Source organism: Zonotrichia albicollis, chromosome 8 (assembly GCF_047830755.1).
Source record: "Zonotrichia albicollis isolate bZonAlb1 chromosome 8, bZonAlb1.hap1, whole genome shotgun sequence".
Taxonomy (NCBI): Eukaryota; Metazoa; Chordata; class Aves; order Passeriformes; family Passerellidae; genus Zonotrichia; species Zonotrichia albicollis.
Genome location: NC_133826.1, coordinates 560,345 through 585,706, shown reverse-complemented (window position 1 = coordinate 585,706; position 25,362 = coordinate 560,345). Strand labels below are relative to the sequence as shown.

Here is a 25,362-nt window from a genome sequence, read left to right as displayed (position 1 = left end):
CATTGCTGTCAGCAATGAAAACCCCGCACAAAAGAGCAGAGGCGTAGCTCCAGCAGAAGAGAGCATCGTCCTTACTGGAGTGGGTCGAGAGCACAAGGAAGGATCAAAGGGATCTTTGTGGTGTGCATTGCTCTGATTAGGACTGTTATCCCCTGCATCACAGCCTCACACTGAGGAAGCACAGAGAAGCATTTATCTTTTTTTCTTTAATCTTCGCTGTCAGCGGTTTACAATCACGAAAAACTATGGATTTATCGTACATTTTTTTAACTTCATAAATTCTTTTTTTTCCTCAGTAGCTCCTATTGTGCTTTTACAGCTACTTTTTATTGTAAGATTTGTGTATAATGAGATCTTATCACAGCAAAGCCTTCTTTCATTCCCCTCTGACTGCATTTGGTATCTGTAATCTCACCAGACTCTGAATACAAACGGAACCCGCAGATCAAAACCCACAATATCCGAGGCAAGGAACCGCAGAGCGAAAAATCTTCAGCAGGAAAAACCTTCAGGTGCGTGACTCCTGCCGGTCGCTATCAGAGAAAGCAGGCGCTATCGGCCTGGTAGGTGCCGCTCCCAGCTCCCAGCAGGCGGGAGGGGCGGCAGACGGCAAAGGGCGAGTCCAGGAGCTGTTGGACTCTGCTCCTCGGCGGATTTACAAACCGGGCACCCGCCTGTACCCCCGGCGGGTGCAGGGAGCGGCCCCGAGCCCCGCAGAGCCGAGCCAAACAGAGCCCAGCCCCGCACAAGGGAGCCCCGCAGAGCCCAGCCCCGGCCCCGCCCGGCCGGGCGGTCCCGAGGGTTCCGCCCGCCCCCGCCCCGCCGGCGCTTCCGGGCCGCGCTCCGGGCCGGGCCCCGGCGCTCCGGACCGGGCATGGGGGAGCGCAGCGCGGCGCGGCGGGAGGACACGGCCCGGCGGCTGGCGCGGTTCGCGGCGCTGCGAGGTGCGGCGGGCTGGGGGTGGCCCGCGGGGCTGGGCCGTGTCCCGCGGGGCCGGGCCGGGCTGGGCCGGGCTAGGCCGTGTCCCGCGGGGCCGGGCCGGGCTAGGCCGTGTCCCGCGGGGCCGGGCCGGGCTAGGCCGTGTCCCGCGGGGCTGGGGGCGGCCCGCGGGGTCGGGCCAGGCCGTGCCGGCGGAGGCTGAGCGGGGCCGTTCCCGCAGGCGCGGCCGCCCGGCCCGGCGAGCTGTGGGACGTGGTGGTGCTGACGGCGGCGGACGCGGCGCAGGCGGGCGCGTTCCGGGAGCAGCTGGCGGAGAAGCTGCGGCGGGAGCAGCTGCCCAGGGCCGTCCGGTACCTCGTGTGCGCCGACCCGCCGGGGCCCAGGATCGGTGCGTGCGGCCGCGGGGCCGGGGCTCCGGACAGCGCTCGGGGCTCGCTGCGGGGACTGCGGGCATCGGGGCGGCGGGAGCCCACGGGGGACCGGGGGGTGCTGGGGAACGGGCCGTGCCGCTCCTCGGAGCCTGTCCTCTGGGTGTGGGATAGCACTAACTCGTGTGTTGCACATTCATACTTACCTCGACCTGGTTATTTAAACAGTCTGATTATGTTTTAGTACACTACCCAGTGGTGATGTAAAACTGGTCTCACTGCTCATAATACCATCCTGTAAGTCTTAATTCCTGTTCGCTTTGATGTACAAATTAAGTAATCTCAGTATTATCTGTGGTGTAGAGTAATATGCAGAGGTTAATTCTCAGGAATCTGGCAGTTTTAAGTTGCATGAGCTCATAAAATATCCCAAACCATTCCCTCAGATCCCAAACGCTTCTAATTTCCATACTGTAAATGTCAGGAGTACTTCTGAACACTGCCTTGAATCCATTAGTAGGATTTTATGTGACTTGTTTCTTACAGAAGCTGGTTTTTGTGTCTGAGTTATGGCCTATTTGATTGATTATATGCTTCAAATGGTGGGGCTGTGCAGGGGTGACTGAGAGGGGAAATCACAGATTTCCCTGGAGCTGTCTGCTCAGGACGCCATCCCCTCAGAGAGCTCAGACTTCCAGAGGGACACTTCTGTGTGTGATCTTATCAACCATGATATGGTAGAAAGTCTATTCCATCTCTCTGGCTGGGCACCAGTACACCTCACCTGTCAGAACAGGTGTTACTGGAGCTCTTCTCACAGATGCTAAAATACTTTTCCTTTAGGAAATGGTGGATCAACTCTTCATGCTCTTCGGTGCTTGGAAGAGCAGTATGGTGATCAGTGGACTTCCTTCACTGTGCTGCTAATCCATTCTGGTAAATTTTATATATTTTACTATAAAGTGATACCTTTTCTTTTGTTCTTCCTTAAAATAGTAAAGTGGCAGAGGAGCTGGAGTTCCAAAATACTGTTCCCTGAGAAAAGTAACCCATGTGTCTGATAATTTGAAACTTCTGGTGCTTGCCAGAAGTTACTGTCACTTCAACATTTCTTCTCAGCACTAAAGTTGCTCAGTCAGTGAGAAAGATGTGATTCACAGGTGTGATTTCACTTTCTGCCTTGAAACATTCATTTAAGGAACACAACCCTCCGTCAGGGGACCCTGGGCTCCTCATGCCTCTGGGCAGGCTGAATACTTGCCTTCTCATCCGCTGAGTCAGGCCACTTCCAGATGTGGGAGAGCATCAGTGCTGCAGAGGAGAAAGAAACCAAGTGATAACAAGTGTTGTGACCAAACCTTTGCCTTTTTAACCCATCACTGGCTTAAAATTCCCATCAGGAATGTGGTGATTCTCCTCCAAGCACAAAGCGGGTAATGTTTGCTTTTGTCACTTCAGCAATAGATAGCTCTGAAACAAAAAGGTAACAAAATCAATCACAGTTTTAATATGAGCTAAATAAGGCAGGCTGGGTTTTGGACATAAGGTCAGATGTGCTCTGAGACTTGGTGTATGACCAAGCTGAGAGGTTGTTAGCGCTTTTGTGCACCTGTGAAATAGCTGCCTAGGTTTAGTTTTTTGCTCACTTAGGTACAGTGTCTCTGTGGAACTAAAAGAGTCTTTTTCCAGGTGGTTACAGCCAGCGTTTGCCAAGTGCAAGTGCCCTGGGCAAGATCTTCACAGCCGTGCCGCTGGGCGAGCCCGTGTACCAGATGCTGGAGCTGAAGCTGGCCATGTACATCGACTTCCCCCGTCGCATGAAGCCAGGAGTGCTCGTCACGTGCTCGGATGACATAGAGCTGTACAGCACTGGAGTCACAGAAGCCATCACCTTTGACAAACCTGGCTTCACTGCCTTGGCCCACCCCTCAGATCTGGCAGTCGGGACCACGCACGGGGTGTTTGTGCTGGATCCGTCCAGCTTTTCAGGGAAGGGAGGGCTGGAGTATGGATCATGCTGTCGTTTCCTGCACAAGCCTGACGTGCAGACCATGTGGCAGAGCGGTGCAGTGTGCGTGAGGAGGGGTCACCCTCAGCTCAGCTCCCCTGGCAGCTGCGGAGACTCGGCCGTGGCCTCGGAGTGTGTGTACACAGACAGTGTATTCTACATGGACCACAGCACTGCCCAGCAGCTAATGCAGTTCTATAAGCAGGTGGGCACTCTTGGCTGTGAAATAGATGCATATGGTGACTTTCTCCAGGCCCTGGGGCCTGGAGCCACCCCAGATTACACCAAAAACACAAGCAACGTCTCCAAGGAGGACCCAGGGTTGGTGGCAGTGCGGCAGCAGCTGTACTCCCTCCTGCAAGGCACGGCCCTGAATGTCATAGTCCTCAACAACTCCCAGTTCTACCACATCGGGACTACTCAGGAGTATTTGTTTCATTTTACTGCTGAGAGCAAACTGAGATTTGAGCTTGGCTTGCAGCCTGTGGCTTTTAGCATCTTCCCTGACTCAGCCAAGACCTTGGATCAGTTGAGCGTCATCCAGAGCATCCTTGAGCCCGGGTGTGTGATAGGGCCTGGATCTATTGTTGAGTACTCCAGAATTGGGCCTGAAGTCTCAGTAGGGAAAGGCAGCATTGTTAGTGGGTCCTACATAAATTTCAATGTGGACATACCCTCACACTGCTTCCTGTGTTCAGTAAGTGTGAAAATGACTGATCGAGTGGAGTATGTCACCATGGTGTTCGGTGTAGGCGATGACTTGAAAAAGGGCGTGAAATTGCTGTCAGATACTCACTCCCTCCAGTTTTTTGGAGTCAGCTTGCCACAGTGCCTTGACCTCTGGAGCTTAGAGGCTTCGGACCAGCTCTTCTCCAGTAAGGGTACACGTCTGGGGCTGTGGACTGCAAGGATTTTCCCTGTTTGTTCTACTCTGAGTGAATCGGTTAGGATGTCCCTGAACATGCTGAATTCTGTGCAGCACAAGTCAGCTTTCAAACTGAATGGCTTTCAGCTTCTGTCTGTTGAAGAAATGCTCACCTACAAAGATGTGGAAGACATGCTGAAGTTTAGGAAACAAATTTATTATGAAATCTGCCTACAAAGACAAAAAGAGAAGTCTGATTATAGAATGAACGGTACTTGATCAAACCTTTTTTTCATTTGTGGACAATTGATAACTTCCCTGCTTGTAAGAATGCTAAGGGAGAAGTGCACAGATCTCTTCTCTGATCTCATTGAAGTAGAAATGAAGGAATTGCATAACATTAATAAAGCAGCAAATGCAAATAAAGTGTTCTTTGATTAAAACAGGGAAATATTTCAGATCTAAAAACAGTATTTGGTGACCTTTTGTGGGTTGGATGTTATGTCTTGTAGCTTTTTGTCAGAATACAACAGAGGAAAAAATGTCTATTTGGCTGAAAACAGCTTTAAAAGCTTTTAAAGGGTAGAATAGTAGCAGTGTGGGATAATACAACAACTTATGTTTCCCTCTTTTTATGCTGCCATTTTGCAATACAGTTTCAAACAGTAGTTAGGTGGAGGTAAAATGATTGAAAGTGCTTTTAATTCAAGACATCTAGTCCTGGGCATTAATAAATTTTTCTCTTTTGTTTCATAACTTTTTATTCTTTCCTGGTTTTTGTCAGAAGAAAAAGATTGTCTTGAGTGATTATTCTTCTCCTTGTGACTCATAGTACTGGGGTCGACACCAGTCATCAAGACATAATGATTTATTTTTTTTCTAGTAGTTGTTGGAAGCTGGCAGTGTGATGGAGAAGCTGCCAGCTCTTTGTCACCCATGGATTGACTGATGTGTGCCATGCAAAAAGAAGCACCTTGTATTTCTCTAAACTGAGCTGTTGCAGTCTTTGCTGTCCTTGGTGGGGCAGAGCAAAAGCCAGAGAGGTTTGTTGTGAGTGGCCCCACAGTTCTTATCTTCTTGACAAACCCTCTTCCCCTTCTCCCCCTTCTGCAAATAAAGTTAATATTGAAGTCCTCCTGTTTCTACTTTAGATGCCCAAAATCCAGGTCCAAGCAGATAAATCTGCTGGTTTTAGGAGTATGCTGTGCAGTGTATCAGCGTGATTTGGCTGTAAATGTGATGCATCTTTTTCTCTTGAATGTCTCTGTGGGTTTTCATGTTTTATTTAATGTCTCATGATGACAGTGTTTATCTCCCTGCTGACTGAGATCCCAAATGACACCTTTCTTATGCCACCTACGAGGCAGCAGAGTAATGTCCCCTGAGCATTACCCACCCTGCTTTAACCGGCAGTAGGTTTCTTCTTCGTTAATAAACCTTCCAAGAGGAAATACAAAGAAGTTAAATGTGGAGGTTGGGAATTGCTGGAGTTGGCTTCAAAGGAATAAGAATTGCTGAGCAAATAGAGTCTAAAAGTCAGTATGAATTATTAGTTAAACAATGGAAGCAGTAGGTTTGGGATCACTCAAGTCCAAGATAAACCCTTTAAGTCAGAAAGTGAAAGTAGTCATAGCGCATGGAGTTGTCATTTGTATATCATCCTGTTTGCATGGTTTATTAGTCTATTGCTGCACAAAAGATTCTAGGAGAAACAGGTTTGATGCTGACTTTGCATCTTGAGTTGGAGACCAAAGTTTGTTTGGTACAGACTTCCCTGAGGGTTGCTGTGCTGCCAGCTGAGTACTTTGAGTGTTTGGTGACAGCGAAATGCATCCTTTTAACATGGTTATCCACTTTAACTGTTACAATTGCATTTGTTCTGAATTCCAGGTATTGATTTCATTACTGAAAGCAAACTGGATAAAAATAGGAAGTGGATTTGTTTCTGGCACATAAGTATTGGGAGAATGAGGAAAAATGGTGACGGAACAACTTGTGGAAAAGGTTGCAGTAGGTCGGGCCAGCAGCAGCTGCTGTGGTTTAGGGAGCAGTGTGAATTCCAAGGCAAAAAAAAGGGAGTGTTATGCTGGTGGTAGCCATGGACCAGCACAGCTAGCCCCCAGGTCAGATCTTGAGGCAAAGGTTTTAATGAAAAAAGAAAGTCTATTGTAATGGAATAAGCATGGATTTACCAGATAAGAAACATTGTACTGCTTTAATTCTGAGTGTCATCCACTGCTTTCCTCTTACTCTGAACATTTTTGTCTCAAATTGAGAAGGCAGATTTCAGTCAGTGGATAACGTCAGCAGGTTTAATGGATTACTCTACAGGTACGGGAATATCTGGTGGTGCACCATTCCTCATTTTTACACTGCAATCAAGTTTAATGTAAAATGTTATGAAGAACATTACAATATATATTTTATTTATAGAAGGTTATATTAGTTATTTTCCCCTGTGATATATTCAAAAGCCACGTGGATGTGGCACTTGGAGACAGAGGTTAGTGGTGGCCTTGGCAGTGCCAGGGGAATGGTTGGACTTGATGGTCTGGGAGGGCTTTTCAGTCCAAACGCTTCTTTGATCCTACAATTCTCTGTATTGCAGCTATTTGTGAAGAGTGTACATTTTTAGCTATAGCAAATTGCAGTCCTTACAGCAAGGGTCATGCTACAGTGTGAGTACTTCTTATTAAAATCAGAATGCCTGCAGAGCAGACCCTTCCTCACAACAGTAATCCAAGGCTGAGGTATTCAATCCATGTATGTATTTTATCCTATTGCGTTTACAGCTCCAGGTAATCTTTGTATTCCACAGTCCGCTGTTAATGTAGATGACAACAATTTTCTCATGCAGCCAGCTGGGATAAGTGTGTCCCAGGGAAACCGAGAAACTTGTGCAAGGCCACCCAGTAAAACTCCACAGCAAGGTCAGTAATTTGGGGGTTGCTGGTTTCCAGTACCAGGCTCTTAAAACAAGACCATCACAGCATCCTGGCCCATGATTTTCCTGCAGTCTGAGTGATGAAGGATGCAGTCATGAGAGTGCCAGGCATGCAGGACCTCTGTGCATAGGAGTCATCTACTGAAACCTAGAGTTTGATTTTGTCTGATCCTCACAGTTTCCCAGATGGGTGCAATATTCATGTATGCTCTAGATCATTGCCTGGCTCCATCTATCCTGAAATGCAATTCGGGCTCGTACAATCTCAAACAAACTCAAGATGAGCTTTTAATGATTTTTTTCATGTCAGCTTTCTTTATTTAATTAGTTTTGCTGTGTAGTGCAATAATAGGGCTCATAATGAACATGATTGCAATGATTTCCCTGAATGCCTTGAGCACGCGCCGTGATCAGCAGAGGTTTAGCCCTGCTGTCTGTGCTATCCTGAAACCTGAGAGGGGGTATTTCAGTGACCTTTGGTGCAGGAAACTGAAACCTGAGAAACTGGGCACTTAGCAAAGAGCACAAGGGAGGGCAGCTGAAATACAAATGAGCAGCTGAGAAGAATCTGTGCCAGAAGGATTTGGGGAGCTGACGAGAGGAAGTAAGCTCCAAGGATCAGTTGGATCTGCAGAGCGATGTTCGTGCCTTGTCAGGGTGCTTTTGCTCGAGCTCACAAGTTCCAGCCTCCTCTCGTTCCCAAACCTCTGATGTAAGAGCTTTGTTCTTTGTTCTCTGCACTGGAGCCCCCGTGCAAAGGCCTCTCTAACGTTGTGGAGCAAAAATAACAGCGCAGTGCTGCTGTGCACTCTGTTCATCTGCTGCCACGGGGGAGCCACTGCAAACACCTGCTCCCTTACAAGGGCCAGGGTTCCTCCACTTTCTTCTTCAAAACATGTATTTTCTTTTAGCGCCCTTTCCATTGCCTGGGACATGGCTTAATGTCCCCACGATGGCAATGAAGTTTATAGGAGCAGCTTACAGCTTCCTCAAGTAAATGTTTGATGTGGATAATGTTAATTGTGGGTATGTTCTGATTATTTGAAATAAAGATGATTTCAAAAGACTTACTCCTGTAAGCCCTCCCTGTGAAGGACATTTAAAACCTCAGCTCTCCCAGTTGTTTGGAGACTGGATGTGGGAATCAATCGCCAGGCTGGCGCCTTTCTGCAAATAATTGGTCAAATATCACAGGATACATTGAAACAGCAGTTCAGACTCTTCAGACATAGATCCTTGGGTTCATATGTAAGTGTCTGCAAGTAAAGGGACAGGCTGGTAGTGCCAGGAGTTCAGACTCTTCTGAAATGGATCCTTGGATTGGTGTGTAGGTTTGTACAGGGACAGGCTGGTAGTGCCAGCAAGGTTGTTACAGCGGGCTGCAGCGTGTGGGAGGATTTAGAGATGTGTGTTGTGTTAACTTGTCTGCTTGCCTGAAATCCTTCACTGTGATGAGAACTCACGCACAGAACAGCTGCCAAGGTCAATCACCTCACTTTAAATACATAAATATATCAATATAAATATTTATATGTGTATATTTGCATTTCACTTTGAATTCTATATTGCCCTTCCCAAGTGCCATCCCCAGATGCTCCCAGTGCCACCCCCTGTGCCAGGGGGTTGTGAGGGGCAGTCATCCCTGCCCTCTCTGAGCTGGGCACCCCTGCACTCCTTGGGGATCCTCACAGAACACCTGGGATTCAGGTGCTCAAATTCCCTTTTCTCTACAGAATCAGCAGCAAGCTGCCAAATTACCACTTCCCACTAGTTGTAAGTGCTCAGCAGATAAAGGCAAGCGTTTGTGTGGGAATGAGCTGGGGATTTTAAGCAAGCTCAGTGGGTGTTTCTATGACTTTAGCCCAGTGGACAGCACAGGCTGTTTCGCTCCATGCTATTGTTGCATGACATTCCTCTTGGCACAATGTTTATTTTTAGCCAGAGACTATCACAAGTATTTTTCAGCAGGACTGTCACTGCCCCTGAACTGGGAATCATATTACTGCAAGAACTTCACTGAAACAAAGAAGATAAATTGGACAAATGGGAAATTATAAATCTAGACCAACCCAGACTTGCACGGGTAACTAATGTCACTTTTTTACAGGCAGTGTGCCATCCATCCATCAGAAAGGAGCAAATGGTATTTCAGGAGATAACTCATTCCTGGTTTACTCTTGAGTTCAAGGCTCAGGTATTGTTCTTGACTTAACCCAGATACAGGCTGTGAAAGAAGACAAAAAAGCCAAAAAAACTACTAAACTAAATTTATTTGGGGCAATAATATAAGATCATAATAATTTGTATACTATGTTGATTTAACTCATACTTCATGAGGAAAACCTGTAAGTCTCTAACCTTTTTCTGCTGTGTGTCTGTTGAGGAAAAAAGAGCTAACAAATGCAACCTGAACTTTAAGTTTTCTCTTGAATGTTATTTAATATTAAAATACATATGCACTGTCTCTGAAATCCTTGTATATGGTTCTGTATTGGCTGCAGTAGGAACAGTTTAATAGCTGTAATATTTTAAACTTTATTAGAAATATATGTGAAACTGTACAATTGGATGTTTAAAAATCCAGTGTTTTGGTTACTGCAGCATTATTATTTTTGTGCTTTGAAGTGTTTTATCAGTTTGGAGTTTTTGTTGTAGATGAATGGAAGAAGAAAGTCAGTGAATCCTATGCCACAGTCACGGAGCGCTTGGAGGATGACCTGCAAATCAAGGAAAAGGAGCTGGCAGAGTTAAAGCATGTTTTCAGGTAAAATATTCTGTGAATCTGTTTATCGATTTATTTAAAATGACTATTTGTTATCAAACAGTATTTCCAGTTTCAGGTGTTTTATATGGACAGAGTTTCTCCTGTGTGGAATGCATGTTCCTTATGTCTATTTTTGGGAGTGTATTATCACAGTGCTGGGCAGAGGCCCACAGCAGAGTACCAAAATTAGTGGCTGCTGATTATTAATGCCAATATTTTACAACAAACACCTCTATTTGCAAAATAGTTAGCTCTAGTACAATGTCTGATTTTGCTGTGCACTTTTCAGTTTTGCTGATGTGTTTCTGCAGCCAGGAATATTGCTGAAGCATACCACTGTGAGCAAACACAAAAGCAGTGGGTTCAAAGTTAGGATGGGACTGGTTTTCTCAGGACAGCACACACTCACACTCAGGCTCACCCAGCTGAGTAACACAGACCTGTTCGTTACCTGCAAAGCTCCAGTGCAGCCAACTCCCAGCTCACAGACTGGAAAGGAGCTGAGAAAAGTATTGAAACTTCTTTTTTATTGTAACCTTGTTAAATACCTGTAATGGTTGCTTCTCCCTCAGGGTGGGTTTATTGTTACACAAATCCGAGCGTTCTGCAAACTCAGGGTCACGGGTGCGCTGATAATGAATGGAAACTTCTATGGGCAGGCCAAAATTGAGATTCTCCAAAGCAATATTAACTGTAGGTGTATTTTGTTTTCAACAAATGTAATTACTTAGTGTCTGATGGATTACTAACAAATCAGTTCTGTGCTGAAGGAAACCCACAAGGCTCAATGACAAAAGCTACAGTGTCCAAGTACTGTCTCAATTAACAACCTGTAAGCAAGCACAGTGATCACTGTCCCTGTGATTTCATCTGTGGAGTATAAACCCACTTTTTTATAGGCTTTTCCTGGTTATTCTTTTCATTTAGCAAGATGGCCCCTGCTATATGCATGTCCTACTCACCATTTTAAAATCAATGCACATATTTTAAAAATACATTACTTATTATTACATTAATATAGATGCTGAGTTTATATGGATTGTTTATATTTTTAAAGAGTCTTTCTTCTGATTTCCCCTAATTCAGATAAATTTAGAATGTATATATTGTGATTGCATAGCCAGATTTCTCAGAAAACAATAAATCTGGACCACTCAACCTGATAGTAGTAAAGTATTTCTAGATTTACAGACTGTACACTGGGTATAAATTCAGCCTCGTGTCTCAAAAAAAATTACATTGAGATTTCTCTTTTAAATGTTTCCCATATGCAAGAGGCTGTGCTGAAAGATGAAAGAAATACTCATCTGTAAAATCCACTTTTCAGCTCTGATGAAGCCTTCTGCAAAGTGAACCTGAATTACCGCACGGAGAGCGGGCTCTCGCTGCTGCACCTGTGCTGCGTCTGTGGGGGTAGGTGTGGGGCAGCCTGCCCCAGCAAGGGTCTGCCATGGCTGGCACAGGCCTGGGCTCTCAGGGAAACCCTGAACTGCGTGTGTGGGGTAGGTGTGGGGCACCCTGCCCCAGCAAGGGTCTGCCATGGCTGGCACAGGCCTGGGCTCTCAGGGAAACCCTCAACTGCGTGTGTGAGGGTAGGTGTGGGGCAGCCTGCCCCAGCAAGGGTCTGCCGTGGCTGGCACAGGCCTGGGCTCTCAGCGGCTCTCAGCTGGGTGTGTGGGGCACGGCACCCTGCCCCAGCAAGGGTCTGCTCTGGCTGTCAGAGGCCTGGGCTCTCAGGGAAAGCCTCAGCAGCTCCCAGCTCCGTGTGTGGGGTACGTGTGGGGCACCCTGCCCCAGTGCGGATCTGCCATGGCTGGCACAGGCCTGGGCTCTCAGCAGCTCTCAGCTGGGTGTGTGGGGCATGGCACCCTGCCCCAGCAAGGGTTTGCCATGGCTGGCACAGGCCTGGGCTCTCGGGGAAACCCTCAACTGCGTGTGTGGGGTAGGTGTGGGGCACCCTGCCCCAGTGCGGATCTGCCATGGCTGGCACAGGCCTGGGCTCTCAGGAAGCTCTCAGCTGCGTGTGTGGGGTAGGTGTGGGGCAGGGCACCCCCCTGCCCCAGTGCAGGTCTGCTCTGGCTGGCAGAGGCCTGAGCTGGCAGAGATCTGGGCTCTCAGGGAAAGCCTCAGCTGGGAGCTGCTCTGCCCGAGGCTTCAATGGAGCCCCACAAGAGCTGATCCTTCAGTCTGACCAAGGCTCTGTGCATGATGCACCATGATCCACTTCAGGTGTTCAGCTCATCCTAAACTGCTTCTGTGTGATTCGTCAATCCAAACCGATCGCAGAGCATTTCTGGCTCCACACTTCTGTCCTGGCTCAGGCTCCAGGACAGGGACCTTGATGTAGCAGCACTTTGTGGTACTTACACCACCAACTTTTCTACCGTAATGAAAATATCTGTATTTCATTTCACATTGATTAAAAGAAGAATAACTGAAATGCTCTACTGAGAAGCATCAGCTGATAGGGCTTTTCCAGATAGTACATCAGAGTGCACAAGGGAGGAGGGCAAGATGTGTTCTGGGATGCTCATACAAACATACTAATGGTGGGATTTTCCAGTTGGATCCACACAGCTGCTCTGTTATCCACAAAAAAGTCATTAGTTCATGTACTTGCTTTGCTCTTGTTATACAATTTTTAGCAGATATTGGCTGAGAGAGGCAGAGACTTTTAACCTGAGGTTTCAGCTCTGCAAAGTACTGACATGCATAAATGATTTTATCAATCTTAGTTAGATGTTCACCATGAGGAACAACCTGATCCTGCACTACTGAAAAATGAGTGGATCTTTACTTGTCATTTTTGAGTGCAAGATCCTATCCAAAGATGGCATCTGTACATAGTACATCAGTGCAGATGGGGTAGCTGAGAGGAAGTTTAGGAAAACACACACTTACCATTGGTTCTGTGAGCACTCAGAGAAGGGTAAAGAGCTGCTAGATCTGACATTGTCCTTGGCTACTGTCACAAGTGCTCAAAAGGCAGATGAATTTATTGAATTTATGTATTTATTCACTGTGTGTCAGAAAGGTCAGAGCAAAGCTCCTGGCCTGGACCACATTAATGGAGCCACATTAGCACTGCCCAAAATGACTGTCCTTGTGAGGATGTCCTGTGTAAGGAGAGCAGTGCTCCAGTTCTGAGATGGCAAAGGAGCTCAGTGACAGGGGAAACAGAGGTTCCAGAAGCACCTTCTGGCTCATGGAGCTCTCTGCAGCATGCTCTGCCTGCTAAAGGAGGAGTTTGCTTCTCTAGAAGCTCAGCTACCCTTACCAAACCCTCATTAAAGTGTGAACAAACAGTGAGCTGGTAGGTGGCCAGATCCGCAGTTGTCCCAACCAATGAGATATTTCCATCAATCTCATCATTCTAAAGTTTCAAAATATATATTTTAGTACTTGCCTCAGGTCAGCAGTCAAGAGATTTATTTCTCTGCTTTCAAATTCACACAGGAGCTTCTTGCCTCATCTGCATGTTCTTCCCTGTAACTGTCTTTTCTCCACTTTTCTCTCTAAAGGCAACAAATCCCACATCAGAACTCTCATGCTAAAAGGGCTGCGCCCATCCAGACTAACGAGAAATGGATTTACAGCTCTGCACTTGGCAGCTTATAAGGTAAATTATTTTAAATAGAATTGATGACTGGAAATCAGAACTGAGCAACTGATTTGTCTGAACTGTCCAGATGAGCTCTCTAGTTCATTATTTCTGGTGAAAATGTAAGTTTCACATCTGTGGTGCATAGGAAAATGCCCCATAAAGATCCGATGCACAGGAATCAGCGTGTGCTTTTGCAGTGTCATCCGTGCAACATCCAGTGCAGCTCGAGGCAGAGGAGCTGTCCAGTGCCACGGGATAAAATCAGGACAGATTTTTTTAACAGCCAGGCCTCAGTAGAGAGAGGAGAGAGGCCTGGTGCTGGGCAGAGCTGGCCCAGCCTCCCGTGGCACTGAGCCCCTGCGCCGCGGCTGCTCCCTCTCCATCGCAGCCAGGGCTGGGCTGCTCCTGCAGCTGTGAGAGCCTGTCCCAGGAATGATGTGGGTTCATCCTGGCCTGCAGGACAACGCAGAGCTGCTGACGGCGCTGCTGCACGGCGGGGCTGACATCCAGCAGGTCGGGTACGGGGCGCTGACAGCGCTGCACGTCGCCACCATCGCCGGCCACCACAAGGTACGTGTCCCTTGGCTGTGCAGCACTCAGGTGAGTGCTGGCGTTGGCAGGTCATTCTGGCTTACTGTCTTTCAAAACAAAATTCAGAACTGGTTAAGTACAGCTGGATTTTGTTTAATTTTTTCTGCACATATCTGTGCATGTATTTTTACACTGAACAAACATGCACAAAAGGATGCAGGTAAATGTTGGACTTGATAGGTCTTGGAGGTCTTTTCCAGCCTTGGTGATTCTTTGATAGTTCAGTGCAGAATGATGGTGGAACTGTTAACCTGAGCCCTGACTCTGGGATGGTCCCATTCACAGGTATTTACTGTCTCCTCTGTGGACAGTACAAAGAGGTCTTCTCTGAGCACTCTGGGGTCTCAAGCAATTTCTAAACATCTGGGCCTTCTGCCCTAAATGTCAAAGGCAGACTTGCTGTTGCTCCCTTGTCCTGAGCTCCTGCTGAGAGGTTATGGGCAAGTTTAGGGTGCTCACAACCCAACAGTATTAACTCAATAAGAAATAAACTGTTAGAAGTATTGAAAAGTTTCTTATTTCTTCCTTTGGAATGATCAGCTCTGTATCAGAAGAATCTCCATAAATTGAGTGGGACTCTATATATATATATATATATATATATATATATATATATATATATATATAAACTCATTTGGTTCATCTTCTGCTCAGGGAACCAAGGATTCATGGTCCAAGTTCTTGCTTTCCTTCTTTACATAGCTGTGAATTTTTCAGTCAGCTTAGAAGTTCCTCTGCCAGATAAAGTAGCTTGTTTTGTCCACAATTTCATTAATATTCCTGGAAACATGGAATAATTTTTTCAAACCCCCTTATAAGGGTGAGTTTTTACCCTTGCCCTTTTCCAAAAGACGAAGTCCTTATGTCTGTCTCATGGGGTTTTTGTTGGCTCCTTCTAACCTTCAGAGTGGGTTAATTAATCGTCTTTGAAGTGAAGATCATTAACTTGAGTGGTCAAAAAACTTCTGAATAAACCTTTTGTAAGAGAATTTTAAGAAAAATAGCAAAGTAAGACTATTGTGCAAGTTGTTTAAAGTATTGTTTTGAAATAACATTTGGTTGTGCAAGGAGAGGGAAGCATTAGTTCCCCTTGTTCTCCGGGCTGTGCTGGTGTGAGCCCCTCTGGGATGCTGTGGCTGCCTTAGACCAGCCCTCCCAGCTGCTTTCTCTGCAGCTTGGGAACGTCCCCTGGGTTACAAGCTTCGCCTTCACTCACCGTCAGTCTCCTGAGGATAAAAATCTTTGGGTTTTTTCCTACTTAGTTTCTGAAGTATTTCTATCCTTGCACATCCCTCCACCATAGCCTCCTACTTGTGATGCCTATGACAGCTTTCAGTGCTTTCTAAGACTCCTTTCTTCTTTCCTAGAAAGATATCTTGTCTGAGAGACTATCAAGCCTGTCTCTGCACCCCTCTCATCATTTACACTTGAGTGGAGTTTGCTTAGTACAGCGCACAGAATTCTATTTATCAGGGGATCACAAAGCAGCAGGCACGGCTGCCATTGCTACAGCCTGGAAAATGTGTCAAAACCCATCTAATTTTATGTTCATCATCAGGGGTGGATCCACATCACTCAACACAGTTTTTTCACCTTGAAGATTCACCTTGAAAGCTTCTAGATGAATCTAAATTTTGAATTCCAGCTCCCAAAGAGTTTGAGGAGAATATGGAGTTATTAATTGGAGTTATTTACATCCCTGAATATATTACAGCCTCACACTTCATGGCTAAATTAAAATCAGGCTAATCCAAAGACATTTCAGTCATATCAGTGTAAAAGCTTCAGGCCCAAACTTCTCTTTTCAGAGACAACAGCTACAACTTCAGTTTTATCATGGTAGTTTGCTGGAAAATGTCTTAGTAGAGTAATCATTTGAAAGCCACCAAACCATTAAATCCCTGGCTGGCTGGCTCTCTGTTCCCACCTCTGGCCCACCAAGATATTGAAAATAGACCAGACACAGGAAGCACCGTGGAGGGAATCAGCTGTGTTAGCTAAATAATGGAGTGTGTTCTTTATTTAGCAGCTGAGCATATTCCCGCCTATCCCCTGAGTGCCTGTTGCTGAGCTGATAGAACAGCCAGCAGAAGGATCTCAGGGGATCTTTCTTCAGGTTTTTGTTATGTAGTCAAATGCTTTTTTGAAATCAGCAGCAAAACACATGTGACATTTGGCAAGGGAAATTCTGACTGTATGTAAAGGGGGCAGGGGGATCACAGCGAGAGTGATGCAGCACTGAGGGCATTCCAGGGAGGATGCAGAACCCCCACACTTGGCAATAATCACACCTGGCCCTGCAGTGCTGCCTCCGGGAGAAATCATAGCTGATGCCATAGAAAAATGGTTAAAAATAATGGGAAATGGATTCATTTACATGTGTCAGGGCACAGACTTTGTGCAGAAAATATCTTCAGGCCTTCCTATGAAAAAAGAGTAATTGAAATTGTGTAAAGAAGCAATCCCTGTACACTGATGTTGCTTGGGAAGAGTTTGTGTTCTCAGAGCCCTTGAGAGTTGCGTGGGTTGGACTGACTGTCCTTGTTGTTGCATGTTTTATGTGATTTGGGGGTCTCAGCTGGGCGAGCAGGTGACAGAGGTGCACAGTGACAGCTGGCAGTGGCTGCCCTCCTCCAGGGGCTGTCCATGGGCAGGCACTGGTGTGAGCAGCACAGTGCAGGATGGCCCCTGCCCTGTCCTTGGTAGCCTTTCAACCCCAGCTCTTTACCCTGTCCTGACTCATGGTCCTGGTCCTTCATCATCGTGACTTTCAAATCTTTGCACCCATCAAACTGGTATGCAGAATTCCTGAAGCAATCCCCAGCCCAAGCCCTCTGTGTGCCCAAGGACTCCCTCATGCTTCAAGAAAACCCCTCAGGTTGTAGAACCCAAAGTGGTTTCATTCAACCTTCTATTTTGGTAGCTATGCAGCAAGGCATGTCCTGAGAGTTCATAGCTTTCAAAAAAAAGCATGGGCCTCCTGAAGGACCAAAAAAAGTAGAAATTTGAAAGAAAGCACTTAGGGTTATTTATTGAAGCCAAAGAGCTGTTATGTTCTAAAATACAAAGAAATCTTTCCGTGTTTGAGGATTTACCTTCACACATTTAAATTTAAAAGCATCTTTCATTTTGTGTGACTTTTTCACTTCTAAAAACTCTGGTATGTTTACAGCTCTTTGTTCATAATGGCTAGAAGAAAATTAAAGGTTGTTTGAGAATATCCGGACAGCCATTTCTGTGCCTCTTACTTAATAAATCAGATTTTTTAGTGGCACACCGATTTTCAGTCTCATTTATAAAGCATCAGTGACATTCAGTGTTCAGTTCAAGTACTGTAAGCTAATCACTTTTACATGCTCTGCTCCTTTCTAACCTGTTTGTTTGGGGCTGTTTGGCATGTTTTAAATGGGGGGTGTGAGGTCTCGAAGTGCTGTTTCACCAGCTGAGCACGTGCAATGCATGCACGGAGCATTGCTGTGGGCCCATAGCCCACCCCCCCAGTGCTGGTGGTGGGCAGGCTGCTGTTCCCTTGCAGGCTGTGGACATGCTGCTGCAGCACGGGGCCTACGTGAACGTGCAGGACGCCGTGTTCTTCACGCCGCTGCACATCGCGGCCTACTACGGCCACGAGCAGGTAACGGGCACTCAGCCCTGCCCCGTGAGGGCCACTCTGGGCCTGCTCCTCTCTTGTGCTGGCTGGGCTGTGTCCATTCACCACAGGGAATGCTTTTCACACTTAATGTGTGCTTGCTTTTGAGAATTTTAATATTCTCATAGACATGTAACTTGAAAATGAGTTTCCTATTGAATCTCTTCTCCCTGTTTTAACTTTACAGAGATGCCCATGTGTAGTATTACCCAATGCACTGTTGGATCTGGTTTTCTCAAGGTTTTATTTTCATGTGATATTTTAATCAACCCTAATTAATTATTTAGGTAACCCACCTGTTACTGAAGTTTGGAGCCGATGTGAATGCGAGTGGTGAAGTTGGGGACAGACCTCTCCACCTGGCTGCTGCCAAAGGCTTTCTCAACATCACAAAGCTTTTGATGGAAGAGGGAAGCAAAGCTGATGGTAAGAAAAGATATTTAAAAATCCTCTTTAACACTGTCTTTTCTAGACGGAGTCCTAGCTTCCTAACACATACTCTTTGTATGTGTGTCTGTGTATCATCTTTGGACAACTGAAACAAGAAAACAGCAGTTGGAAAGCTTTCCTTGGTTAAGCATGCTGGTTTGTCATCTTACGTTTACTCTATTTTCAGTAATAAGTTAGAGGTAAAAAACAGGGGCAAAAAACAAACTTAAGATTAATATACAGAGGTGGCTCATTATTTAGACATTGATTCAGGTAGGGAACATGTGGCCATGTGGTGGGAATCTGTAGTCAAAGTGACTCAAATGCACAGAGAACTAGTGAACAAGGTACAGGAGAAGGATTTAAAGTCAAAATTATGCTGCAAGTAATTTAAAATAATTCATAAGGAAGTCAAAATTCCACAGAGACTGTTTACAAGGGCCTGGAGTGCCAGGACAAGGGGAATGGCTTCACACTGGCAGAGGGCAGGGTTAGATTAAACACAGGGAAAAATCCCTCCCTGTGAGGGTGGGCAGGCCCTGGCACAGGTGGCTGCCCCTGGATCCCTGGAGGTGTCCACAGCCAGGCTGGACACTGGGGCTGGAGCACCTGGGGCAGTGAGAGGTGTCCCTGCCCACAGGGAGGGACCTGAAAGATCAGGGTCCCTTCTAACCCAGGCCATTCTACGATTCTGTGAAATACTGAGCAAATTCCAAATTATTTAAAGATTAATTTCTTATCCTCAGAGTAAGAGACAGAAATGTTTTTTGGGATGTAGCAGTACATTGCTTGGAAATGTACTGCTCGTTAATACATCAATTTACCAAGTTCTCTGGGAGTCCTGCCTGCAATCACACATCCTCCTCCTGCAATAAAAATGCATGGAGGGAAGCAGCACAGTCAGGTCTGTGCGTGCTGTTTTCAGAAGTGAGCTCAGGGTGTTTCAGCCTCGATGTGTATGCTCTGGGCTGAAATAATTATAATAAATGGGGGGAAAAAGAGACATTCTCTCATCATGACAAGGCAGTGGGAGGTTTGCCCTCTGTTAGAGAGTTTATTCCAAAAGGAAAGAATCTGGGGCACCATTTCAGGTCCTTTTCTTTAAACTCAAAATCTTCTGCACAGAAAAAAAGAAAAGGGAGACTGGAAGCGGGAAGCCTTTTGCTCTTAAAGTAGCACACTTTGAAACTTGCTGTAAATGCAGCAGCAGAGGAAAAGTCTTTAGTGCCCAGGAAAGAAAGGAACTGGGGAAAGAACCTGAATAAATTTGGCACTGTTCAGTGCAGACCAGTAATTGGGGTCACAAACTTGAACTGTTTCTTTTAACGCAATGTGAGCCCAAACCCACAGCAATTGCCCATCCCATAAGCAGGCAGAAGGCTCCCTGGCGTGGGGAGCTCCATGACATCTGGCAGGCTCCAGCATTCCCATCTGCAGATGAAGGATCCCCCAGGGACACTCTATACAACTGCCCTTGGAATATTTTGCTACGACTAGTAGATGCCAGCAGTTCTGTGCTGCCTGGATGTTCCCAGTTCTCTTGATGTTGTTATTGTCTTACTTTTGCTTCAAAATTGCTCTTTCTAACAGTAATTTATAGCTTATGATTCCTTCATGGAAAGCTTTGTCAAAAGACTCAATGAACTTGCAGCTGGAAGAAAGCAGTCATGCCCCAAGTTCAGAAAATCACCTTGACAGTGCACTGCAGGTGGCACAGAGCAATGTGGGTTTGATATCCAAAAGATCACAGAAGTTTCAATTTTGAACAAATGCACCCACAAATATTGTTCCAGGAGGTTTCAAAATGCATAGACGCAACACATAAAATTCTACTAAATATCCCAAACCACCCCAGACACACTGTGTTAAGGATAAAATCCTTTCTGTGGTCTTTCTCTTGGTGAACCGGCAGTGAATGCTCAGGACAATGAAGATCATGTGCCTCTGCACTTCTGCTCTCGATTTGGGCACCATGATATTGTCAAGTTCTTACTGCAAAGCAGCTTTGAGGTGCAGCCCCACGTGGTGAACATCTATGGAGACACACCTCTACACCTGTGAGTGCCTGGAGCAGCTGCTGACGGGTTTGGGGCTCTTGGGAAGGCTGGTCTTGCTAACTCCTTGTACTGGCTTCCTCTTCAGTGCCTGTTACAATGGGAAGTTTGAAGTTGTCAAGGAAATAATTCAGCTCTCAGGAACAGAAAGTCTCACTAAAGAAAACATATTCAGTGAAACAGCTTTCCACAGGTGAGGTGTTCAAATGCCAATGTCAGTAGAGCTCCACTTACACACGAGTGCAGCGCAACACCCAAAATTACCAATGTCTCACAACACCCAAAATTACCAATGTCTCACAACACCCAAAATTACAAATGTCTCCCCAGCACCCAGGTGAGGGACAGAGCAAGCCAGGAACTACACAAGGAGGGTGAGTTTGTGTTATGAGATCCATGACAGGGTATGAAGAAAGAGGCACAACAAGGCAGTGAAAATCAGATTCACCAACACCTGATTGGACAGTGATTCCTCTCCTTGTCCAGTCTGAACAGACTGTTTGCACAGCTGTGCAAAATTAGGTGATTCAGCAATAATTAGAATGTTTCTGAAACAATAAAAATGAATATGCTCTGGTGGATTAATCATGCATTTGCACATTTCTAATGATCCTTTATTACTGCATTTTTATCTCTTTGTAATTCTCTTTTGGCTACCCAAAGTACTTCTTTTATGGACTATGGAACTCACCACTCCCTTTGCTTCTGCAGCGCTTGCACCTATGGAAAGAACATAGAACTTGTCAAGTTTCTTCTTGACCAGAATGTTGTAAGCATCAATCATCAAGGGAGAGACGGACACACAGGTAACATCTCCATACTTACTGGGTATGAGGGTATATACCAGCACCACAATATTGGGAAGCCATGAGCCACCAGGATTTCCAGCACCCCAGTACCTTTCAGGCAGAGCACAGCTTTCTTGAAATATTTTTACTGGAGGCATAGAAGTGATAAGACTTCAGTGAGGAGGTATCAGGCTCATTAGGGTGTATATGAGTAACAAAACCTGGTGTAAACTGTTCCTCCTATATTAAGGTTTCTAAGTAGTGTTACAAATCATTCTGCAAAGAGATAGGCTTCTGGAATGTAGTGTCTGAAAGGCTGCACACCTTGCTGTCCCCACTACACAGAGCTGCCTTTGTTTCCACTTGCTTTTTCTCACATAGAGTCAGTAAATGTGGTTTGCAGGTGGCAAAGTGGTGGCACATTGTGCAGAGGCAATAGACTGGTTCTTGCAACCTTAATGTTTAATTTTCACCTCTTGCCTCAGGTATTTTTTGACAACATATTTATTTATCGAGATGATCAATTTGCACTTTACAGTTGTTGCTGCAGTCCCATTGCTGTGTTCTGACAGCTGTGCTCCCCACGCTTCTCTGATGTTGCAGGATTGCACTGTGCTTGCTACCATGGCCACATTCGCCTTGTGCAGTTCTTGCTGGATAATGGAGCTGATATGAATCTTGTAGCTTGTGATCCCAGCAGGTCCAGTGGAGAAAAGGATGAGCAGACCTGTTTGATGTGGGCTTATGAGAAAGGTATTTCAATTTTCCAGTTTCTGCTACAAAACCCACAGAAGCTGTGCAGGAAGGAGAGGGCAGCATGGGAAGGAGATAACACTGACAAACAACCTGCCAATGCCTGCAGACAGAGCTCCCACCCCCTGCTCCCCAGGCACTGGCACAAAGGGTTATAAACACCAGGCCTTCAATTGTCATCTCAGATCTCTGCTAAACATTCATTTAATCCAGCACAAACTCAAGAAGAGTTCACTGAAGACTATTGTCAATTTCCATTGCAGGATTCCTGCAGCAGGGTTTTCCTTTGCCATGTCTTGCATTTTAGGAGTAGGTGGACTCGAGAAAATAATGTGCTTGTTTTTACTGGCAGAAATTTCCCATATTTCTACATTTAAGAATCGCAGTAGGTTTAGATAAGCATCACCATGTCTTTGCGTATTTTGTAGTCACATTTTACATTTTTTGTAAAAATCCCTTGATTTAGTATAAATTAATTTTTTTTAAGTCTTTTGAGTTACCAGCAAATCTTTGTGTTTCACTTTCCCTTCTAGGTCACGATGCAATTGTGACCCTCCTGAAGCATTACAAGAGACCTCAGGATGAATCCCCCTGCAATGAATACTCCCAGCCTGGAGGAGGTATGGGCTGAGCAATCATTTTATTCAAAGGGCCTGATCCAAAGACTGCTGAAATCTCTGGAAGTGCTCCACCCATGTCAGAGAGCTCTGGGTCAGTCCTGTCCAGCACAAATAAAATCACAGTCATGAGACTCAGCATTTTCTGACCATACTCAGATTCCTTTCAAGGCTGCAGCCCTCCAGCACCCCAGTCTGCTGTGCTTGGTATAGTGAGGAAAATGAACTGTATCCCAGCCCAAGCCAGCTCCCATCAAATGTGTTGGTGTGTTCATCTGAATTATCACCCTTTATTATTAATTCTTTCTGGCATCATTGACTCATTAATTTATCAGCACCATCACTTATGTTGTCATTGAACTCCATAATTTCCCTCTGTTCTTTATTTCAGACGGTTCCTACGTGTCAGTGCCATCTCCCCTAGGGAAGATTAAAAGCATGACAAAAGGTATTTGCAATGGCAGATTGGGAAAACGTGAACTTTTGTGGTCCTTTGATCCAATGTGTTTGTCAGCCTGAGCATCCTACACAGGATTCATTATTCCTGGACTTTTTATGGTACATTGTTCTATTTCCCTGGGATAATTTTAGGAAACAATTTACTTAGCTTTGATACTCAGTATAATGACAATTCCTGTATTTGTCCTGTTTTCATTAATTTTTAAAAAAAATATATATTTCTTTTTATTTCTTTGAGGAAAGGCTGTGATGTGAAATAGCACTAATGAAATACCCATTTCTCCATGAAAGCAAAGTATCATTTAAATCATACCACAGAATGCCTGAATTATCCTTATAAGAAAATTTCTGTCCAAAAATAATTTGTGTTGCTCTGAAAGAAATACAGCTGAAACATTCAGATAAATATTTTAAGATATTTTAATATATTTCCTCTTTTTTTTTTTTTGCGGTACTTTCAATTTTCCACTTTAAATGTTCACTCTGAATGTCATCAAATCCTTGCATCCTTCACATAGCAGCATCAAAATGCTCTGTTTAGAAATAGTCTGATAAACTTTATAATAATAAACTAAAAATTTCAACAAGATAAAGACATTCGACAACTAAATTCAGTTGCAAAGTTTAGATTCCACATGTCACCAAGAGCCAGTCAGCTCTGGAATAGCATCCCCAGCAGCAGCAATGGGCACTGGCTGCACAGAAAGAAGGATGAATTCTCCATGTAAGGAATTCTGCACTGCCCTCCCATGGTACAGGCAGAGTTTGGGGATGTGGGGCAGTGCTCATGGCTGGCAGGTGCTAAAGCCAGGAGGGCCTAAGGCAGCCTGTGGCATTGCAAGGATGTGTCTGCCACTGGGCTTTGCTGTGGTAGGGAGCAGGCTTAGCAGTCAATTTACAGGGAAAAATCAGCTTTCCCAGTGCAAGAGTTCTGAATTTCAGTGCTTTTGTGCTTGGTCCTCCCCCGGCCATGTTTTACAAACGGAATGGGTGTTTCCCTTGCAGAAAAGGCTGATGTCCTCCTCCTCCGTGCTGGTTTGCCATCACACTTCCACCTGCAGCTCTCTGAGATAGAGTTCCACGAGATCATCGGCTCAGGTACCAGAAGTGAAAGGGCATTCACTTTAAATGTTTGATGTTCATAACAAACGTATTTGAGCTTATTTATTTAAACTATTTTAGGGTCTTTTGGAAAAGTCTATAAGGGACGATGTAGAAATAAAATTGTTGCAATCAAACGGTAAGTTTATCAGACTATTCCATCCTGCTTGGTCAATCACCTAGTTTGAAGCATTTCAAAAGCCCATACTTTATGATACCTCTGCCTTCTGCTTCCTCTCATGTCACTCCAAGCTACCGAGCCAACACCTACTGCTCCAAGTCTGATGTGGACATGTTCTGCCGCGAGGTTTCCATCCTCTGCCGACTGAACCACCCCTGTGTCATCCAGTTCGTGGGAGCCTGCCTGGATGACCCCAGCCAGTTTGCCATTGTCACCCAGTACATCTCGGGGGGATCGCTCTTCTCCCTGCTCCACGAGCAGAAGAGGTACTGCCCTCATCCACCAGCGGGCCTGTGTACAGAATTTGGAACAGCAGGGAATCTAAGCTGATGTAAATATCCATTTCAGCATAGGACAACAGGGAAAGGAGCACCCTAGAAAATGTTGAGCTTTGGTTCAGTTTATTAGGTGTACAAGGTAAACTGATAAGTCTTCACAAACTTGTTGTTGTCATTATTTTACAGTATATAGATTTACTTTACATAGATTATGTAACATTATTTTGTATGTAAAACAGTTTTAAATGTTGCACAGTTTACAGATCAGAATAATTTTCAACTGTCTATTAACTTCAAGTAATCTTTTATTTTATTTTACAAAATACAGAATTCTTGATCTGCAGTCTAAATTAATCATTGCTGTAGATGTGGCCAAAGGCATGGAGTACCTCCACAATCTCACACAACCCATCATACATCGGGATCTGAACAGGTCAGTTTCTGTCTCTAACCTAAAAATTTAGACAACATGAAGGCTCAAAGCCACAGGGACACTGTGCAGTGTCCTGCAACCCCAGTGTCTCATTAGCACTCAGTTAAAATTAATCTCAGGGGTTTTATACAAACCTGTACAAGTCACAATAGCTGAACTGTGGTTGTCCTGGAAGGCTGCAGTAGCTGACAGTGTTTTCCTGCATCTGTTTGTTTTCCTGAATCTCTGTTTTCCAGTGCTGGGTTTCAGCCTAACACCATCTGTCAAAGGGCACTTGGTCACATTCCCTCATCACTTGCTCTCCATCCCTTTGCTTTGTCTCTTTCACTGTAAATATTTCCCCCCAGTCACTGAGTTGGTGTGTTTCTCGGTTTGCTGAGCTCCTTTGTTACAGCTAACAAACAGCAAGCAGCTCTGATTGCTGCCCCTGGGAGCTGGGATCTTGCATGGGACTGGGCACTCATCCATCTCCTTGGTGGTGTCCCAGTGGGAGCACTGAGGCCTCAGCATCTGCAGGGAAAAGCCTGTTCTTTCTGT

The 25,362-nt window shown here is 45.4% G+C and overlaps 2 protein-coding genes across 4 annotated transcripts in view; both read left to right on the top strand.

Moving 5' to 3' along the window:
- Positions 1-603: 603 nt before the first annotated feature.
- On the top strand, positions 604-4,936 carry FPGT (fucose-1-phosphate guanylyltransferase). Its single transcript, XM_074545537.1, has 4 exons — positions 604-944; positions 1,160-1,327; positions 2,151-2,243; positions 2,997-4,936. Exons 1-4 carry the CDS (start codon positions 875-877, stop codon positions 4,457-4,459), a joined length of 1,794 nt encoding a protein of 597 aa, XP_074401638.1. The 5' UTR covers positions 604-874; the 3' UTR covers positions 4,460-4,936.
- Positions 4,937-5,463: 527 nt separating this feature from the next.
- Positions 5,464-25,362, top strand: part of TNNI3K (TNNI3 interacting kinase) — a 30,567-nt gene continuing 10,668 nt past the window's right edge. For 2 of the 3 annotated variants that reach the window (XM_074545535.1, XM_074545534.1), the window contains exons 1-17: positions 5,464-9,207; positions 9,780-9,888; positions 11,216-11,301; positions 13,410-13,507; positions 13,952-14,062; positions 17,619-17,717; positions 18,020-18,158; positions 20,074-20,218; positions 20,304-20,408; positions 20,927-21,021; positions 21,607-21,756; positions 22,290-22,376; positions 22,765-22,821; positions 23,838-23,930; positions 24,015-24,072; positions 24,186-24,380; positions 24,721-24,825. In XM_074545535.1, coding sequence (XP_074401636.1) covers positions 9,168-9,207; positions 9,780-9,888; positions 11,216-11,301; positions 13,410-13,507; positions 13,952-14,062; positions 17,619-17,717; positions 18,020-18,158; positions 20,074-20,218; positions 20,304-20,408; positions 20,927-21,021; positions 21,607-21,756; positions 22,290-22,376; positions 22,765-22,821; positions 23,838-23,930; positions 24,015-24,072; positions 24,186-24,380; positions 24,721-24,825 — 1,772 coding nt within the window. In that variant the 5' untranslated portion in view covers positions 5,464-9,167. Of the gene's footprint in view, positions 9,319-9,779; positions 9,889-11,215; positions 11,302-13,409; positions 13,508-13,951; positions 14,063-17,618; positions 17,718-18,019; positions 18,159-20,073; positions 20,219-20,303; positions 20,409-20,926; positions 21,022-21,606; positions 21,757-22,289; positions 22,377-22,764; positions 22,822-23,837; positions 23,931-24,014; positions 24,073-24,185; positions 24,381-24,720; positions 24,826-25,362 lie in introns of all 3 variants that reach the window. The other variant, XM_074545536.1, reaches the window with a different exon arrangement.